At 44.8% G+C, this 19492-nt stretch overlaps 1 protein-coding gene across 1 annotated transcript in view; it reads right to left on the reverse strand.

The window, feature by feature from the left end:
- Positions 1 to 19492, reverse strand: part of CCDC171 (coiled-coil domain containing 171) — a 665674-nt gene that overhangs the window by 303351 nt on the left and 342831 nt on the right. The window contains 1 exon segment of the mRNA XM_030194229.1: positions 13556 to 13782. Within this exon segment, the coding sequence (XP_030050089.1) occupies positions 13556 to 13782 (227 nt within the window).

Here is a 19492-nt window from a genome sequence, read left to right on the forward strand (position 1 = left end):
GCAACATTAATGTACAAGCACTTTCCTGCTGCAGTACATCTAAGAGCTCCCTCACCAATCTAAGGTCTCACTGTAGCTCCTCATTCAAGAGTAATCATGGATGTATATGTGCACATCCATAAATATGGAATGGATGGGAAAAATTATTTATTGCTGAAATCTAAATGTACACCACATCCAATGGCCAGAAAGTATGGGGGCCACCCCCTCTACCAACCATGCAAAGCTATCATAAGGGGCCATACAGACCTGCACCCCTTCCCCCCTTCCTTGGCCCCACTTACATAGTAATGAGAACATTGGCAGCAGATCCCGAAAGTATATTCAGATGCCCTAAGGAACACAAGCTGTACCTCGCTGCCCATCCCCACATCCCTGCAATACTGCACAAAAAGACCACCATGGAAATCTCTGTCCCCACGTCCGCCTCAGAACACATTATCGCCTGTGCTTATGTAATTAATTCTCCCCCCAAACCCCATCTACCCACTGATATCTGTCTCAGCCAATGTGAGGAGCACTGCACAATTAGGATTAAAAAACAGTGATGTACGTGAAGGTAAGCAGGACATCACCTGAACCCTGGTCTACAAAGTTGTGTTTTGCAAGCGGTTTAGCATCAGAAAAGAGTTGGAGTCCCTGAGGCACCGGTACCGGCGTGTCTGGAGGGACAACCCGGTGCTGATCCAGCACGTGCTGAGGCGCCTCCTGGCAGCACATAAGTATCACAAACAGAGCACCTATATAATACCTCTGTCCCAGATCAAGGGCTGAGGATGCATCTACCCTCCTTAGAGTGTGGCCGCCACCCTCACGTTTTGCCCCCAACACCCAGCCTATGAAATGACATGGAAAAGAATGGAGGAGGGGGAACCCCTTGATCACCCTCCACCAACCACCAAATCCAAAGGGCTCTATGTGGCAAACACACCTACCTAGCACATTGCAACCTCTACAGAAGGGGAAACAAAACAGTTACCGCTCTTCTGTTATCACCTATTCCTGGATTCATTTCCCTTACTGTAGAGGATCATGATGGTTACTTTTTCTATCCCTCTTCCTAGGTCCACACAGTAGCCTGCACTTTCACCAGGCCAACACAACAGCCACCTGCAGGTCCACCTACCCCAGATAAGGCCACCGGGTGCCCACTGCCATCTCTCCCCTCAACATGTGGGGCTGTGCAGCCACCATCATCGAAGCAGAGGAAGCTGAGAGGACACCAGGAAAGTGGCCACGCAGGAGAGCAGCCACCCTCAGGTACTGCAGAGTCACACATCCTCGGGCCAGTGATCAGAGCACACTCAGGGTCACATGTTAACTAGGTAGCCTGACTTTCAGGGGGCGGTGCTGCCTTGTTGAGAGTAATGATATAGATAGCCCCACAGGGGACAAGACAGATTTGATGCTTGGCTTTCCTTCTTTCTTGAACCTTCATCTCCTTCCCTCATTCTTGGGGATTTTAACATTCATGCTAATGATCCCTCTGACTCTTATGCTTCGCAGTTTCTTGCTTTAACATCCTCTTTCAATCTTCAACTGTGCTCCACTGCCCCCACTCACCAGAATGGCCACTGTCTTGATCTTATCCTCTCCTCAAACTGCTCACTCTCCAGCTTCTGTGCCTCAACTCTTCCCCTCTCTGACCATCATCTAATAACTTTCACACTTAAACACCCTCCTCCCCAGTCCCGTCCAATCTTAACCAATACATTTAGGAATCTTCAGGCTATTAACCCTTCCACTCTGTCTTCCAATGTTTCTAATCTCTTCTCTACCACTATGTTATCCAAGTCTGTCAATGAGGCTGTCTCTTCCTATAATACTATTCTCTCCTCTGCTCTGGATACTCTTGCTCCTCCCATTCCCCGTTCTGTAAAATGTACCAAACCCCAGCCTTGGCTGACCTCTAGAATCCGCTACCTACGTTCCTGTGCACTGCTCTGCCGAATGCCTTTGGCTGAAATCCCATACCCAAGCTGACTTCATACATTTCAAATTCTTGCTGACCTCCTTCCAGTCTGCTCTTTTACTTGCCAAACAGGACTATTACATCCAGTTGACAAATTCTGTTGGTTCAAACCCTCGACGTCTCTTTGCCACACTGAACTCTCTCCTCAAAGTGCCTTCACCTCCAACCCCCCCCTCCCCCTTCACTTTCCCCCCAGACTCTGGCTGAGTTCTTTCATGATAAGGTTCACAAGATTAAACTTGAATTCTCAACCAGGTCACCTCCAACTCTCCTTCCCTTAGTCCATTCTCTCAACCCTCCAATCCCTGCCTCCTTTTCTTCCTTTTCCGAAATCACTGAAGAGGAAACTAAACATCTTATTTCCTCCTCAAAACCAACTACCTGTTCCTCTGATCCTATTCCCACCCATCTACTTAACACTATCTCTCCTACTGTCATCCCTTTTATCTGTCATATCCTCAATCTTTCACTGTCCACTGCGACCGTTCCTGATGCCTTCAAACATGCCGTAGTCACACCAGTCCTTAAAAAACCTTCATTGGACCCTACCTCTCCTTCCAACTATCGCCCCATCTCCCTCCTCCCTTTCCTATCCAAGATACTTGAGCGTGTTGTTCACCGCCGTTGCCTTGACTTTCTTTCATCTCAATCTATTCTTGATCCACTTCAATCTGGCTTTCGCCCCCTTCATTCAACTGAAACAGCACTTGCTAAAGTCTCCAATGATCTGTTCCTGGCCAGATCCAAAGGGCTCTATTCTATACTCATCCTTCTCAATCTATCTGCTGCTTTTGACACTGTTGATCACAGCCTACTCCTTGATACGCTGTCCTCACTTGGATTTCAGGGCTCTGTTCTTTCCTGGTATTCTTGTTATCTCTCCCAGCGTACCTTTAGCATATACTCTAGTGGATCCTCCTCTACTTCTATCCCGTCAGTTGGTGTACCTCAGGGATTTGTCCTGGGACCTCTTCTTTTCTCCATCTATACTTCTTCCCTTGGTACTCTGATCTCATCCCATGGTTTTCAGTATCATCTTTATGCTGATGACTCCCAGACCTACCTCTCCACACCAGAAATCTCAGCAGGAATCCAGGCCAAAGTATCAGCCTGCCTGTCTGACATTGCTGCCTGGATGTCTCAGCGCCATCTGAAACTAAACATGACCAAGACTGAGCTTCTCATCTTTCCCCCTAAACCAACCTCTCCTCCTCCCCCATTCTCTATTTCTGTGGATAACACTCTCATCCTTCCTGTCTCATCAGCTCGTAACCTTGGGGTCATCTTCGACTCCTCCCTCTCCTTCTCTGCACATATTCAGCAGACTGCTAAAACCTGTCATTTCTTTCCCTATAATATCAGCAAAATTCGCCCTTTACTTTCTGAGCACACTACCAGAACCCTCATCCACACTCTTATCACCTCTCGCTTAGACTATTGCAATTGCATGCTACAGGTCTCCCACTTAGCCATCTCTCTCCTCTTCAATCTGTTCAAAATTCTGCTGCACGACTAATATTCTTCCAGTGTCATTATGCTCATATTAGCCCTCTCCTCAAGTCACTTCACTAGCTTCCTATCCGTTTCCGCATACAGTTCAAACTCCTCTTATTGACCTATAAGTGCATTCACTCTGAGGCTCCTCAGTACCTCTCCACTCTCATCTCTCCTTACATTCCTCCCTGGGCACTCCGTTCACTGGGTAAATCTCTCTTATCTGCACCCTTCTCCTCCACTGCTAACTCCAGACTCCGTTCCTTTTAACTTGCTGCACCATATGCCTGGAATAGACTTCCTGAGCCGGTACGTCAAGCTCCATCTCTGGCCGTCTTCAAATCTAAGCTAGAAGTCCACCTTTTTGAGGCTGCTTTTAACTCCTAACCCTTATTCACTTTTTTCAGAACCCTTATGTTATGATCCTCACTTTAATATTCCCTTATCTCTTGTTTGTTCTGTCTGTCTGTCCTAATTAGATTGTAAGCTCTGTCGAGCAGGGACTGTCTCTTCATGTTCAAGTGTACAGCGCTGCATACGTCTAGTAGCGCTTTAGAAATGATAAGTAGTAGTATTTGTATCTGTCTTGTCCCCTGTGGGGCTATCTATATCATAGATGGTTCTGCTGCAACAAGGCCCAGCCCGTCACTAGCTGCTGGGGACAAGGATGGGAGAGGTGGCAGCCAGCAAGGACATGTGAGGGGGGAGGGGAGGGGTAAAGGTAAGTAGGCATATTATGTGCCCCATAACTTTGTCTGTGTTGGGCTGTGCAGGGAACAGGGAGAGGTGGTGGTGTGAGAGGGGTAGAGGAGTGTGCAAGGGGGAGAGGGTGGTAGGTGGTATAGGGTAGTGTACTGGTGTTGTGTTCACTAATAAATATATGCTACTTCACTAAAAGTTTCTCTCGATGAGCCTTTGCCTGGTTTGGACACCCAGCTGCTGTGCACTCTGCTCTGCTCTGTGGGGGTGGGGGCGCCTGCTGTTGTGGTTGCTGTGGCTCGTCTGGAAGGCCCTGTCCTCTGCACTGGGCCACGTTATGTAGCAAGAATCATGCCATGAAGATTTTGGCAACCTTTTTGGGGCTAGAGGAGATCCAATCTAGATATAGGAACCTGTTTTTGAGCTGTCCAAAGGTACGCTCTATGATGCCATAGGTGAGGAAGATGATGTATTCTGAGGTGTGGGTAAGGAAGGCAACAAGAAACTGGTAAGGCAATTAGAAATGGCAGGCTGGGTCAAACCCACATTCACATCTAGGACAGACTGGAAGCTACTAGTGGCCAGGAAAAAGAGGGAGGTGGTGACCTTGAGGTGGACAGGGATTATTCCTACGGGTCCTGGGCTGCAGGAGGGGTTGGAGCTGGTCACACAGGTGCTGAATGGCAGCCCTGTCAAAGCGGTACCTGTTGAGACGTTGTTGGTCAGTAAGGTCCAGGAAACGGGTACGGGGCTTGAAAACTATGGGATGTGGGTATCTCCTCTGGGGCCTCCCCTCCAAACTTTCCTTCTCCTTCAACATGTACGCCACTAGTGCATTCTATGGATCCATATCCCACACCACAGGTGCAACCCACAAAACCTAGACACACTGCTATGCACACCTCTACCTACTTATCTGGTGAAAATCATCACCACTAAACACCACTTGGCATTCACTCTCCCACCACCAACAAACAATGCAGTCACACACAGCAGAAGCACACAGCAATCACTTGTGCCACACCCTCTAAGCACTCACTCTCCAAGCAGCAACCAACAGTCCTCTCACACAAGCAACCAACAGACCCCTCTTCACACACACAGCAGCAGCACACAGGACAAACAGGTAAGGGGGTATAATGAAAGGTATGTGGGCTTGGAGACAGTGAATGTTGGGGAAGGGGGAGAGATACAGAGGAAGGGGTAGTTGTGGCTGGGGGGGGGGGGGGAGAGCTAAGAAGGTGAGACACAGCGGCAAGTCAGAGAATGTAAGGATGACAAGGATCAGACTAGGGCAAATGAACGGTAATCCAGCACTCCGCAACTCAATTTTCTCTTTAACTAGTAATTCCTCCACTCTCCAACTTCACAAATGGATCTAAAGACAGTTTTGCTCTTACACCAGACACTTTTATATCAGGTTTAATTTCGTACATTTCCCACCACGGAAAAACCGCTTTGTTATCCATTATGGGCTGGAGACTTTCATTCCGTAACACTGCCCAAGTCATACCTCCAAAACGCCCCCTTTGAAAACGTCTTAATCTAAACATACGTAGGCCGTTTTTTTTGTTTGATTATATGTTTTAGATGTTTTTTCTGAGAGAAATACGTCCATGTGGCTTTTACACCATTTTTAGATGTTTTTCTCTTTCGAAAATGAGCCCCACAGTAACCTTTAGAACTTTATAAGTCTAAGTGCTTTGAAAATAAGCCCTATATTATAATAAAATCATACTCCCAACACAATCAACCACTTATGAGGCCCCGATCCTGCTCTCACCTATCACAGAGGCAACCTTCTCCACCCTAGCTCAGAGCACATCGCAACCACACAAGAGGAGTACCACCAAGACTTCTGGAAGCGCACGGATAACCTCATCAGGAGACATTTAAGAGAAGCCACTTCTGAGGCCCCGATCCTGCCGTCACCTACCACAGAATAAGTACGAACCATCAAAGCATCATGACACATCACAAAACACTATATCAGATGCTGCTGTCACTGCTCATCGTTACAATCAGCAACTCTATACTCATATACGGAGCAAAGTCGATATCGATCCTCACACAACACAGTTGGCGTTTGAACACCTTCACAGGGCTTAGACCAACACATACCACAAGCAGCATAATGGGCACCACATGTGAATTCTGGTTGACGGACAGACGACAGAGGGTGGTGGTAAATGGAGTTCACTCGAAGGAGGGAAAAGTGAGTAGTGGAGTGCCTCAAGGATCGGTGCTGGGGCCAATTCTGTTCAATATATTTGTGAGTGACATTGCCAAGTGTTAGAAGGTAAAGTTTGCCTATTTGCGGATGATACTAAGATTTGCAACAGAGTGGACACCCGGGAGGGAGTGGAAAGCATGAAAAAGGATCTGAGGAAGCTAGAAGAATGGTCTAAGGTTTGGCAATTAAAAATCAATGCGAAGAAATGCAAAGTGATGCACTTAGGGAGTAGAAACCCAAGAGAGACTTATGTGTTAGGCGGTGAGAGTCTGATAGGTACTGAGGGGGAGAGGGATCTTGGGGTGATAGTATCCGAGGATCTGAAGGCGATGAAACAGTGTGACAAGGCGGTGGCCGTAGCAAGAAGGTTGCTAGGCTGTATAGAGAGAGGTGTGATCAGCAGAAGGAAGGAAGTGTTGATGCCCCTGTACAAGTCATTGGTGAGGCCCCACCTGGAGTATTGTGTTCAGTTTTGGAGGCCGTACCTTGCAAAGGATGTTAAAAAAATGGAAGCGGTGCAAAGAAAAGCTACGAGAATGGTACGGGATTTGCGTTCCAAGATGTATGAAGAGAGACTTGCTGACCTGAACATGTATACCCTGGAGGAAAGGAGGAACAGGGGTGATATGATACAGATGTTCAAATATTTGAAAGGTATTAATCCGCAAACAAATCTTTTCCGGAGATGGGAAGGCGGTAGAACGAGAGGACATGAAATGAGATTGAAGGGGGGCAGACTCAGGAAAGATGTCAGGAAGTATTTTTTCACGGAGAGGGTGGTGGATGCTTGGAATGCCCTCCCGCGGGAGGTGGTGGAGATGAAAACGGTAACGGAATTCAAACATGCGTGGGATATGCATAAAGGAATCCTGTGCAGAAGGAATAGATCCTCAGAAGCTTAGCCAAAATTGGGTGGCGGAGCAGGTGGGGGGAAGAGGGGTTGGTGGTTGGGAGGCGAGGATAGTGGAGGGCAGACTTATACGGTCTGTGCCAGAGCCGGTGATGGGAGGCAGGACTGGTGGTTGGGAGGCGGGAAGTACTGCTGGGCAGACTTGTACGGTCTGTGCCCTGAATAAGGCAGGTACAAATCAAGGTAAGGTATACACATATGAGTTTGTCTTGTTGGGCAGATTGAATGGACCGTGCAGGTCTTTTTCTGCCGTCATCTACTATGTTACTATGTAACCCATGTGTGAGCCAGCACAGGGGAAGAGGTAGAAACTACCTCAATAAATCCAGGAAGCGCAACCAAAGACAGCTGATCAAGATTTCAGCAGAACCCACAAATGAGGAAAACTTACTACCTATTTCCATTGGCTATATCAATGCATGATCAGTGCTAAATAAAGTACAGATAATCAAAGACCGGATCGAAGAGGAAAAACTAGGTTTGGTCTTCATCGTGGAAACATGCTCCGTTCCAAGGATGACCTGATCCTTAATGAAATATGCCCTACGGGATATAAAATATCCCACTGGACCAGAACACAGAAAAAAGGAGAAATAGCAGTCCTATACAGATCACTTTTCAAGATCGAATCTATTGTGGAACTCACAACACCCAACTAGAAATAACTGCTATCAAAATCCTATATAATAATTTGCACCTCCAACGTTCCATCACTCTCTGGCTGCCTGGGTTCATAACATCTGATAACGTCAGCCAGCCTCCAGTGTTCCATTCCCCCTCACTGCCCCGCCCTCACATCAAAACGTAATGACGTCAGAGGGTGGAACAGTGAGAGGGAAGGGAACCCTGGAGGCGAGCTGACATTAGGATGTTACCATCGGAAGGGAAGCCAGCCAGGCCAGCCATAAACGATGAGGTACAAAGGAAGAGAGAATCGCGGCACATCGAGGGAAGGGCAGAGCAGAATCGATGGACACAGATGGGATGGGATGGGATGGGATGAGAGGACAGGAGAGAAGAGAATCGCGGGACACGGATGGAAGGGCAGGGAAGAGGAGAATCACTGGACATGGATGGGAGGGGAGGGAAGAATCGCTGAACATGGAGGGGAGGGCAGGGGCGAGACAAAAAATCGCTTACAAAAGAGCCTTTCTAGGGCCCGCTTCATTGCTGAGGAAACGGGCTGGGTTCCACTAGTAACAGATAATTCACTCACGGGCCACTTATGTGCCATCTTAATCTATAGGACACCAGGAAGCTGGAAACAGTCCCAATCCAACTTCATGGACTTTATTTCAAATATATGTATGACCTGTTCGAACGTCTTCATCATAGGCGACATCAGTCTTTATTTAGACAACATGACTGACAAAAACACCTCAACTCAAACCAAGAAAACATCCCGAGGCATGATCAACAGTGAAGATTTCTGGGACTGAATTAATAACGACGCCAATGATCTCCCAACAGCAGCCACTGAATTCCTCACAACCTGGGACAAAAAATGTAAATGCATACTAGATGAGATCGCACCCCTAAAGCTGAAACAGCAAAACAGAACAAAACCATCCCTGTGGTTCCAAGAGGAACTGAAAAAGCTTAAAATGCCAATACAGGAAACCAGAACACAGATGGTGAAACTGTTGAGGCAAAGAGTCCAAACTTGCATGGAAAGAAGCAGTCAAAACCTACAAGGAAAATGGAAATACTACAAAAGAGCAGGTGGGAATTGACTACAAAAACATAAAGAATTTATATGGACTAGTGAACAGCCTAATAGAAACAAATCCTGTGACAACAATGAATAAGCCCCCCCCCCCCCCATCTGCATGCGACTTAGCAGAATACTTCGAAAGAAGACTTACTGACCTAAGACAGGGACTAGCACCGGACAACAAAAACCTGGAACTGTACAATGAAGCACGGAAGCACAGCCCAAAGGAATCATAGCAGATAGATCTGGACTGAGTTCACCACACACACACAAACCACACGCTTCTCCCCGAAGCAGTTGCATATTCTGTGAAGAAGTTCTCAAAGGCCTACTGCATTTTAGACACATGCCCCAACCACCTAATGAAGATGCCCCGGCATACTCCCACATATCGTTCATGCTAACCAATGGCTATTCCCAACAGAGAGAGGCAGCATATACAGACACCAATCCCAAAGACCATGTAAAAAAGCAGAAATGAAGTCTCAAACTACAGGACCGTGGCCCCCATCCCCCCTCGTGACCAGGTAATGGAAGGTTTGATCGCCAGACAACTAATGGACTACCTCAACAACTTCTCCATTCTCCACAACTCCCGATTGGGATTCAGACCTTAGTTCAGCACAGAAATGGTACTCATGACCTTACTGGCCAATTTCAAGAGGGAAATCAGAAAGGGAAAGAAAATACTACTCCTACAATTCGACATGTCAAGTGCTTTTGACATGGTTGATCACCAAATCCTGCTCAGACTGCTGAACAAACTAGCATCAGAGATGAGGTGCTACAATGGTTCACTAGGCTTCCTCACATCCAGATCCTACCAGGTCAAAATAAACAACATACTCTTCCATCCCCCATGGATCAGCAGACTGCAGGATATTGCAAGGTTCACTGATCTCACCTGCACTATTTAACATAGATGATTCCACTAGCAAATAAACTAGCAAGATATGGCTTCAACCCGTTCATTTATGCAGATGAAGTGTCCATACACATTCAGTTCAATCAAGACACGTCAGAAATCAACACTTTGGTAACCCAAGGAATGAACATTTTAGAATCCTGGGCCATGGCATTTAAACTCAAACAGGATAAGACTCAACTTTTAGTATTCACATCTACCTACTCCAAAGAGGGAAAATGTGGGATACAAATGTAACAAATAAATTAAATAAGTAAATAAATAAAAAAGCCTTCTCCAGCATCACCTTCAACGTGATCATCTACCCAATAGCAGACAGCCTGAAAATCCTAGGAATCACACTGGACCGTAGGATGTCCTTCGAAAACACAAGTGAAGAATGTTGCAACAAAAATGTTCCACACACTATGGAAATTGAGGCGCATCAGAAGCTACTTTCCAAGAGAGGGTCTTCTGGATGCTTGTACAAACCCTAACCCTAGCACACATTGGACTACTGTAATGACATCTATGCCGGCTGTAAAATATTATTCTAAGAAAACTTCAAACGGCACAAAATACCACCACACATCTGATCTATGGAAATCGCACTTTGAAAGAGACAGTCCACTGCTGCAAGCCTTACAAGGCTCCCCGTCCAGGCAAAAATTAGTTTCAAGCTCTGCACGCTGGCATACAGAATTATTTTTGGTCTTGCACCAGAATAGATGTCAGACCTAATAACCCTACCACTACGCAACACACGCTGACGAATGGAACTACCTCACATTACACTTCCCCCCTGCACGGGTCTACAATACAAGACAATCTACTTATTGTGCTTCACCTATCTATGCACTAAGAGTTGCAATGCACTCCCTAAAGCACTAAGGTGCTTGGACAATTACCTGATCTTTCGTAAGCGACTAAAGGCATACTTCTTCAAAAAATCTTTCCATGAAGTCCCGTTATGAATCAGATATGAATCACCATCTCTTACTCTGTAATGTCCACTCCACCTCTAGCCTGGACCCGACCCTCACTAGCTTCTACTAATAGATATTCCTCCACTACCTAGACCCCTTCCTCCTCATCTTTGTATGGATAGCCCTGTCCAACTCCAAGCCATATTTATTTATACTTATCAGATATCCCTGTCATTTTAACTCCTTCGTTTTATATAAGCCACAATGAAAAAATACCATTTGCAAAATGTGGGGTAGAAATGTAGAAATAAATAAATAAAATGTAATCTTTGCACTCTCTGGTTAAGCACCTCAAAACTGAACCAAGACCACAAACTACTTTCACATAGGCCAACAGATAGTTAAGGAGAAATATCTGGAAAAATATATACGTTTAACAGAGAAAGTGGTTGGGGCATATACTGTTTTTCCTGGGGTGGTCGGTATTGGTGGCAAAAACAGTTATAGAATTTAAGATGGCATGGGATAAGCACACAGCGTCCTTAAGATGCTAGAAGAGGAGAGAGGAGAAAGCCCAAAGCATGACCTAGTGCAGTGGTCCTCACTTCCAGTCTAAAAGGACTACCAACAGGTCAAGTTTTCAGGATAGCCCTAATGAATATCCATGAAATGGGATTGTTTGGCATGCTAATTCCTCTCATGCCTATTTATTAGGGATCACCTGAAAACCTGACCCGTTGGTGGCCCTTGAGGGCTGTGAATAAAGACCAAGGACCTAGTGGTACAGGTTTAAGCATACATTGCACTGAACTCATCTGATTAACAATGATTGTTGGGGCTTCCAGAAATACAGCAAAGTGGTTCATATGAAATATGGACACGCATGGCAGCAATACAGGCATCCACATGACCAGGTCTGTGACCACTCACTCATCCTGTCGTTACTAATTTCTACATTGGACTATTGCAACATTATTTATTTAGGTTCCCCCTTGCTATGTTTTCAAGTGACTGCAGGTATTACAAAACACTGCTATCAGGCTACTCTGTCATGCTAATAAATGTTATCATGTCTCCCCTTTACTCCAGAAACATCATTGGCTTCCTACTGGTCAAAGAATTACTCACAAATTGTTAACCATTACCTTTAAGCTTTCCGGATACATTTCCCACAATACTTATCTAAGCTCACTATCTCCTATTCACCAATGTGTTACTTAGCTCCTTAAATGAATTTCTGTTTAGTCCCTTCCAATCCTAAATAAGCCATTCTTGAATCAACTAGGAATTGTGCATTTTTATTTGCTTCTCCATTCCACTCGAACTCCCTACCTCGCAGTATCAGAACCGAATCCTCTATAAAAAATCTAAACCAGCCTTACAGGACTTGGCTATTCCACCAGGCCTATAATACTTCCTAAGATGTTTACTGCTAAAGATCAGTTCTCCCTCCCTTTTACCTGCTATTACGTGCCTCCTCCCCAAATTGTTAAATTGTTCCTTTCCTTCATTGCCTTTGTAACCCTCTTTTGTATTATCCTAGCTTTGTGGAATGAATGTGTGCACTTTTCTGTCAACAAATTGTAGTTCTGTTATTGTTTTTATTGTACGCTGCCTAGATCTACCCTCTAGTTTAAGGCGGTATAGCAAGTTTTCCTAAATAAAGAAACTAGCAGCTGGGTCTGTCTGATAAAGTTGCAAATTCTGTAATAACTAGCACTTCTAATGAAAACACAGGTGATTAGATAGCCAGGTCTGCCAGGCAGAGAATCTAGGAGGCTGGATGTTTGGGCATCAGCTACACTACTATTACTGGCTTTTTAGAGTACTACAAGCAATTGTGGCTCAACATGAGGAAAGAGGAGTGCAAGAGGGGAACTAAATAGAGATCATGCATGCTCTTCTACCCATGAAAGTGAAGTACAAAGGAGGGAAAAAACTGCTTTGGATAACAAGAAATCTCTCAGGAGGTCACACCCTGTGACTGGCAGCTGGAATATATCCTTAGTAGACAGGACAAAATCATTAAGACAGACTTTGGCTGTACCACAGAAAGGTGGTATAAGAAGAATCTCAAACAAACTAAACGGGCAAAATGTTACTATAATTTCTCTCTACCAACCTGGATGTTTTCATTAAGATAATTTCATAATCAGGTGATTAGACTAATAGGGTAAGAAGCTGCCTATTTTATACAGGCACATAGGCACCTAAGGCACAAATACTGCAGAAATAGTGCCTAGATTGTGGGTGCTGCCATTTACGCTTGCTTGGAAACAGGCCTAAATGGTAGTGTATAAAATACACAAGTAAATTGCAGCTCTGCATACTCAAGTATGCACTGGCTTGCACCGTATATACTTTAGGCATAACATAATTTTATAAGAAGTGTTTCACGCACAAAAAAAAAGGTTTATAAATATCCTGTAAAATAGAAATTTCTTAGCAAATGTAACCACAAGGCATGTCACATTAACAGATGATACAAACAACTTTGAAAGTCTTCCATTGGCAGAAAGTCCCCATACATAATACAGCTTAGGTCATTTTTTTTAAACTTGCAATTTTCCATTTCTACATATTCATGCAGATTTTTAAACCTAAAAATTTAGATTTTTTTCTAATTTCTCTCATCCCAAATTAAAGAGCAAAGATGGTTATGACTATTTTCTCTCACTAACATAGCAATGTGCATATACATACCGTGATGGGTACTTGAACCTGTGCACCAACTTTTAGCATTTGTGAATTGACTTTATGAAGTCCACAGGCTAATCTTCGAGCTAAGGAATTCTTTTCTCCATATCCAGTGAACTCGTTATTACCAACTGGTACATCCTGCATCAACACATTCAGTTTGCCTATGAGCTTTGAAAAGGAACTCTTGGCACCAGTAACCACTAGATGTTTACATGAACGAGAATGTATATCTGTAAAAGAGATAAAAACAAAACTGATTAGTTTGTAAAGTGTTACGATTGTGGCCGTGACCTCTCCCAGACTTACCTTATTCTGGTGGTCAGCTTCTGTGCTGGCTTCTGTTTCTTCTTTCTGTGTTGCTAGAGCTGGCTGCTCCCAGCATGAGTCTAATTGCTTTACTATACTGCAGCTGTGTGTGTTACCTGAGCTAGCTGCCTCTGTGTGCTGGTTGCTTCCAGCGTGGCTCTAATTGCTCTGCTATACTGCAGCTGTGGGGGTTAAGCCTGAGTTAGCTCTAGCTCTGTTTCAGTATGCTGCCTGCCTGTGTCTGGTAGTGGTGACATCATCAGGCAGGGCTTGATAAGGAAGTGGTGTTCTTCCCTTCAGGGCCTTTGCAACGTTTGCTTAGTCGTTTGCTTTAGGGCCAGGTTAGTGGTAGTGCAGTGTGCACTTTTGATCTGTGTTAGCTTCCCAGCTTTTCCCTTGTGGCTCCCCTGCTTTCCCTTTTGGTGCTTTAGAAGCACATCTGTGTTTGGTGCTTTAGAAGCACATTTGGCTTATGTGTTTAGCTTCCCTGCTTTTCCCTTGTAGCTTCCCTGCTTTCCCTTTTGGTGCTTTGGAAGCACATCTGTGTTTGGTGCTTTAGAAACACTTCTGACTTCTGTGTTTAGCTTCCCTGTTTTTTCCCTTGTGGCTCCCCTGTCTTCCCTTTTAGTGCTCGGAGCTCTGCTGGTAGTTTGGTGCTTAGGAGCACCGTAGTTAGTTTAGGGTTGTAGAGCTGTTGTGCTTGGTGCTTAGGAGCACCTGTGCTAGTTTATGTGTTTAAGTTCCCTGCTCTTTCCCTGTGGCTCCCCTGCTTTTCCTAGTGGTGCTATTGGTAGCACTTCTGTTAGTATAGGGCTTAGGAAGTCCTTTTGTTGGTTTATTGTTAGGAACACTTTTGTTGGTTTCTGTTTGGAGTTCTTCTGTTGGTTAGGGCTTGGGAGCACTTATGTCAGTTTAGGATTTAGGAGTACTGCTGTTTCCAGCTTGTTCTAGTCCTGGTCCTTGTGTCATCCAGTATCTAGAAGTCCTGCTGGCCACTCGAACCCAGGGGCTCAACCCTTGGGGGGGCAGTGGCTAAGTGCAGGTGAAGCTGTACGGACCAGTCCAGTGTGCTACAGTCCAGGGTGCACCAGTCCAGTGTTCCAGTCCTGTGTCCTCCAGTCCAGGGGATTCCAGTCCTGTGTCCTCCAGTCCGGGGGATTCCAGCTCACTGGGCGGTGCCTGCAGTCCCTGCCGGTGTGCTTGCCCAGCGTTGGTTGGTGGGTTTTGCCTGCTGCTGTCGCTCTGCGTCAGCAGCCCAACGGCTCACGTTTGCTCCAGAGCCCAGCCCCGGGGGCTCTGAACCTGAGAACCTGACAGTAAAGCAGTCATTTTACAAGAACTTATAACTGCACAAGATACAGGGTTTTACAACTATATTTGGTATATGTGATAGCATGAGTGAGGGTTCAGTGCTCAGCCTTCACAGAACAGCAGGCAGGACCAGGTATGAAAATTAAGCAAGAATTCTTTATTTCTTATAAGCAAAATATACTGAAGTCTATTTACTGCACAGGCAGGCTGTCTTACACTTAGAGTTGCTTGTAAAGTCAGTGAAAACTCCTACTAGGGGTAGCTTCTTGCCTAACCAAAACACAGGATACAGCAGTTTAAAAGACAGCTTTACTCTAACCTAGGCCTACATCTGGCCAAGCCACATAGCTTCAAACTCTCCAGGAAAAAGATTTTCTGTCTTGGAAGTCTTCTGTTCTCAGCCTGGACACTCATATAATGGAGGCATATATGGATACGCAGTTCTCTTCTTTCCTAGGCCCTTCCTCACTGTTCTGGGCCCCTCTGTTCTGTTCCCCCTCTAGGAATTTTAACTCTCAGTCTGGGCCCCACACTCGGCAGGCAAATTTTCCTTGCTTGAACCACACCCTTTCTACTATACACTACAATCTCTAACCTACTTGGAAACTGGTCAGATTAATTTACATAAGTACATAAGTAATGCCACACTGGGAAAAGACCAAGGGTCCATCGAGCCCAGCATCCTGTGCACGACAGCGGCCAATCCAGGCCAAGGGCACCTGGCAAGCTTCCCAAACGTACAAACATTCTATACATGTTATTCCCGGAATTGTGGATTTTTCCCAAGTCCATTTAGTAGCGGTTTATGGACTTATCCTTTAGGAAACCGTCTAACCCCCTTTTAAACTCTGCCAAGCTAACCGCCTTCACCACGTTCTCCGGCAACGAATTCCAGAGTTTAATTACGCGTTGGGTGAAGAAAACTTTTCTCCGATTTGTTTTAAATTTACTACACTGTAGTTTCATCACATGCCCCCTAGTCCTAGTATTTTTGGAAAGCGTGAACAGACGCTTCACATCCACCTGTTCCACTCCACTCATTATTTTATATACCTCTATCATGTCTCCCCTCAGCCGTCTCTTCTCCAAGCTGAAAAGCCCTAGCCTCCTTAGTCTTTCTTCATAGGGAAGTCGTCCCATCCCCGCTATCATTTTAGTCGCCCTTCGCTGGCAGTCATTTGTAACAAAAGCAAAATAAGAGAAACAGGATAAGAAAAAAAAAACCCAAATTGCTCTAACAGGGTGAAATTTACAGAATGGGTATATGATTCTATAAACATAGAAAAATGAAAGCAGATAAAGATCATATGGCCTACATAGTCTTCCCATGCATGCCATCTACTATCCTTTCTCCCTTAGAGATCCTATGTACTTGGCCAAACCTTCCTTGAATTCAGATACAATCTTCGTCTCTACCACCTCTACCAGGAGGCCATTCCATGAATTCACCACCCTTCCCATGAAGTATTTCCTCAGGTTACCCCGAGTCTGTCCCCTTTCACCTTCAATGTTTCATGAAAGTTGCATAGTAGTCCACCACCCATATTCTAATCAGTGGGGGGTTAGGGGAATGCATACTACAAGTGCCTCACCGCCTGCATGAAGCAGACAGGGTCCTTGGGAATCCCACAGGCCACAACTACTCAACAGGTCAAGAAAGGCGAGGAAATTACATCACCAACCCCACTGAGGGCAGAAGACAGAGTAGGATGCACTAAAAATGAAATGGAAATGGAATACAAACAGGGAGAAATTTTCACACAAGTAAACATGCATTTATCCTCTTAAAATTGCATATGTGTATGTTTCAAATGACTGGCAAGATGATGTCCTAATTTGTGCTTTCAACTACTGTGTTATGCTTTTCCTCATAACTGACTTATAAGTAGTCTCAGACACAATAATGATTGCTGATCTACATTTTCAAAACCATTTCCTCTAGAGAATATAAGCAGCAATGTTAAATTTTATATTTAAAGTACTGTTGGTTTTGGCATGCATTTATTAACAAATAAGAGTAGTTTCACTGCAGCAACTCTATTAATTGATTGCACATTTTCTATGGTGGTTCTAAAGAACTACGTTAGACTTACAATTCCTGCCACAACGATCACAAACATACATGGCATTAGGCTATTTCCTTCAATCACTATTCTGTTGTGATGAATACCCGAGGGTGCTTAAGGAACTCGGAGTAGTTCTGTCGGCTCCGCTGACGGACCTCTTCAATGCTTCCTTAGAAAATGGAGTGGTCCCAGTGGACTGGAGAAGGGTGGATGTGGTTCCTTTGCACGAGAGTAGAAGTAAGGAGGAGGTTGGGAATTACAGACCTGTCAGTTTGACCTCGGTGGTGAGTAAGCTAATGGAAACGCTTCTAAAGAGGAAGATTGTGAGATTTCTTGAACTAAATGGAATGCAGGACCCGAGGCAGCATGGCTTCACTAGTGGCAGGTCGACTGGGTGACCAAACAGTTGGATGTGGGAGGGGTGCTTGATGTGGTATACTTGGATTTCAGCAAAGCCTTTGACATGGTTCTGCACAGGCGACTGATAAATAAATTGAGTGCCCTCGGTATGGGGCCTAGAGTAATTGATTGGGTTAAAAATTGGTTGAATGGTAGGAGACAGAGGATAGTGGTAAATGGAGCTTGCTCTGAAGAAAAGGATGTTGTCAGTGGAGTACCACAGGGATTGGTCCTAGGGCCGGCTCTTTCTAAAGTCTTTGTGAGCAATATTGCAGAAGGGCTGTCTGGTAAGGTTTGTCTCTTTGCAGATGATACTAAACTCTGCAACACAGTGGACACCCTGGAGGGTGTGAATGACATGAGGAAGGACCTAGTGAAGCTGGAGGATTAGACCAATATTTGGCAACTAAGGTTTAATCCCCAAAAATGGAGGGTCATGCACTTGGGTCACAACAATCCAAGGGAACGGTACAGTATAGGGGGTGAAGTGCTTCAGTGTACGAAGGAAGAACGAGACTTGGGGGTGATTGTGTCTGATGACCTTAAAGCTTCCAAAAAGGTAGAAAAAGCGATGGTCAAAGCCAGAAGGATGCTTGGGTGCATAAAGAGAGGCATGACTAGCAGGAAAAAGGAGGTGATAGTGCCATTGTATAAGTCTCTGGTGAGGCCCCATTTGGAGTACTGTGTGCAGTTCCGGAGACTGCACCTACAGAAAGATATAAACAGGATGGAGTCGGTCCAGAGAGTGACTACAAAATTAGTAAGCAGTCTTGAACGCAAAAATTATAGGGACAGGCTTATGAACCTCAACATGTATACGCTGGGAGAGAGGAAACATGATAGAGACTTTTAAATATCTCAAGGGCATTTATGTACAGGAAGAGAGCTTTTTTCAAATGAAGGAGAGCTCTGGAATGAAGGGATATATGACAAAGTTAAGAGGGAATAGGCTTAGGAGTAATCTAAGGAAGTACTATTTCACAGAAAGGGTGGTGGATGCGTGGAATGGCCTCCCGGTGGAGGTTGTGGAGTCGAGGACTGTTCCAGAATTTAAAAAGGCATGGGATAAGCATGTGGGATCGCTTAGGAACAGGAAGAATTAGGGGTTACAGAGGATGGGCAGACTGGATGGGTCATATGACCTTTATCTACCGTCATGTTTCTATGTTTCTATGAAAATAACCTTTTACCAGCTTTTCAAAATAGCTCACGCAGTATACAAATCAAGTATAGGAAATATTTCCTTGCACATGAGGGCTTACAATCTAAGATCTATTTTTACTAGTGTAATATCACTTTAACATGCACTAACATGCAACAACATGCATTATTTACTGCAGGTCCCATTTTGACTGCAATGGGACCTATTTACTAATATCATCATTAATGGCATTCACGTGGGCTAACGTAGTAAAACACTTTCGTAACTATAGGCCTGAGTTTGTACTTGAAGCAATAAAGAGTGAAGTGACTTGCCTAAAATTGCAAGAAGCCCCAATAGACGAATTGCGAACTTAAACTCTATGGATGAGAACGTTTTAGATCAATGTTTAAAAAAAATCTGCTTATCATGATCACAAATGTCTTCAGTACATGCAGTTTTGGGCACACCTCAGTGCACCCATTCAGATATGTCTCTTGGAATATATCCACCTTCAACCTACAGAAACTAATCAGATACAAATAGAGTGATGCCATCCAGATGGCTCTGACACAGGCTCTCCCATAGTTCAGAAAAATCTATAATGCTTTTTCAAGCATGTACATGTATTCCCATGCAGCCACTACCTCATGACTATCACATTTTACCTCAGAGCTTGTGTACACAAAACCCCAAGGAAGCAGGAGAGTATGAGTA

This window comes from Microcaecilia unicolor, chromosome 2 (genome assembly GCF_901765095.1).
Source record: "Microcaecilia unicolor chromosome 2, aMicUni1.1, whole genome shotgun sequence".
In the NCBI taxonomy this organism is placed as follows: Eukaryota; Metazoa; Chordata; class Amphibia; order Gymnophiona; family Siphonopidae; genus Microcaecilia; species Microcaecilia unicolor.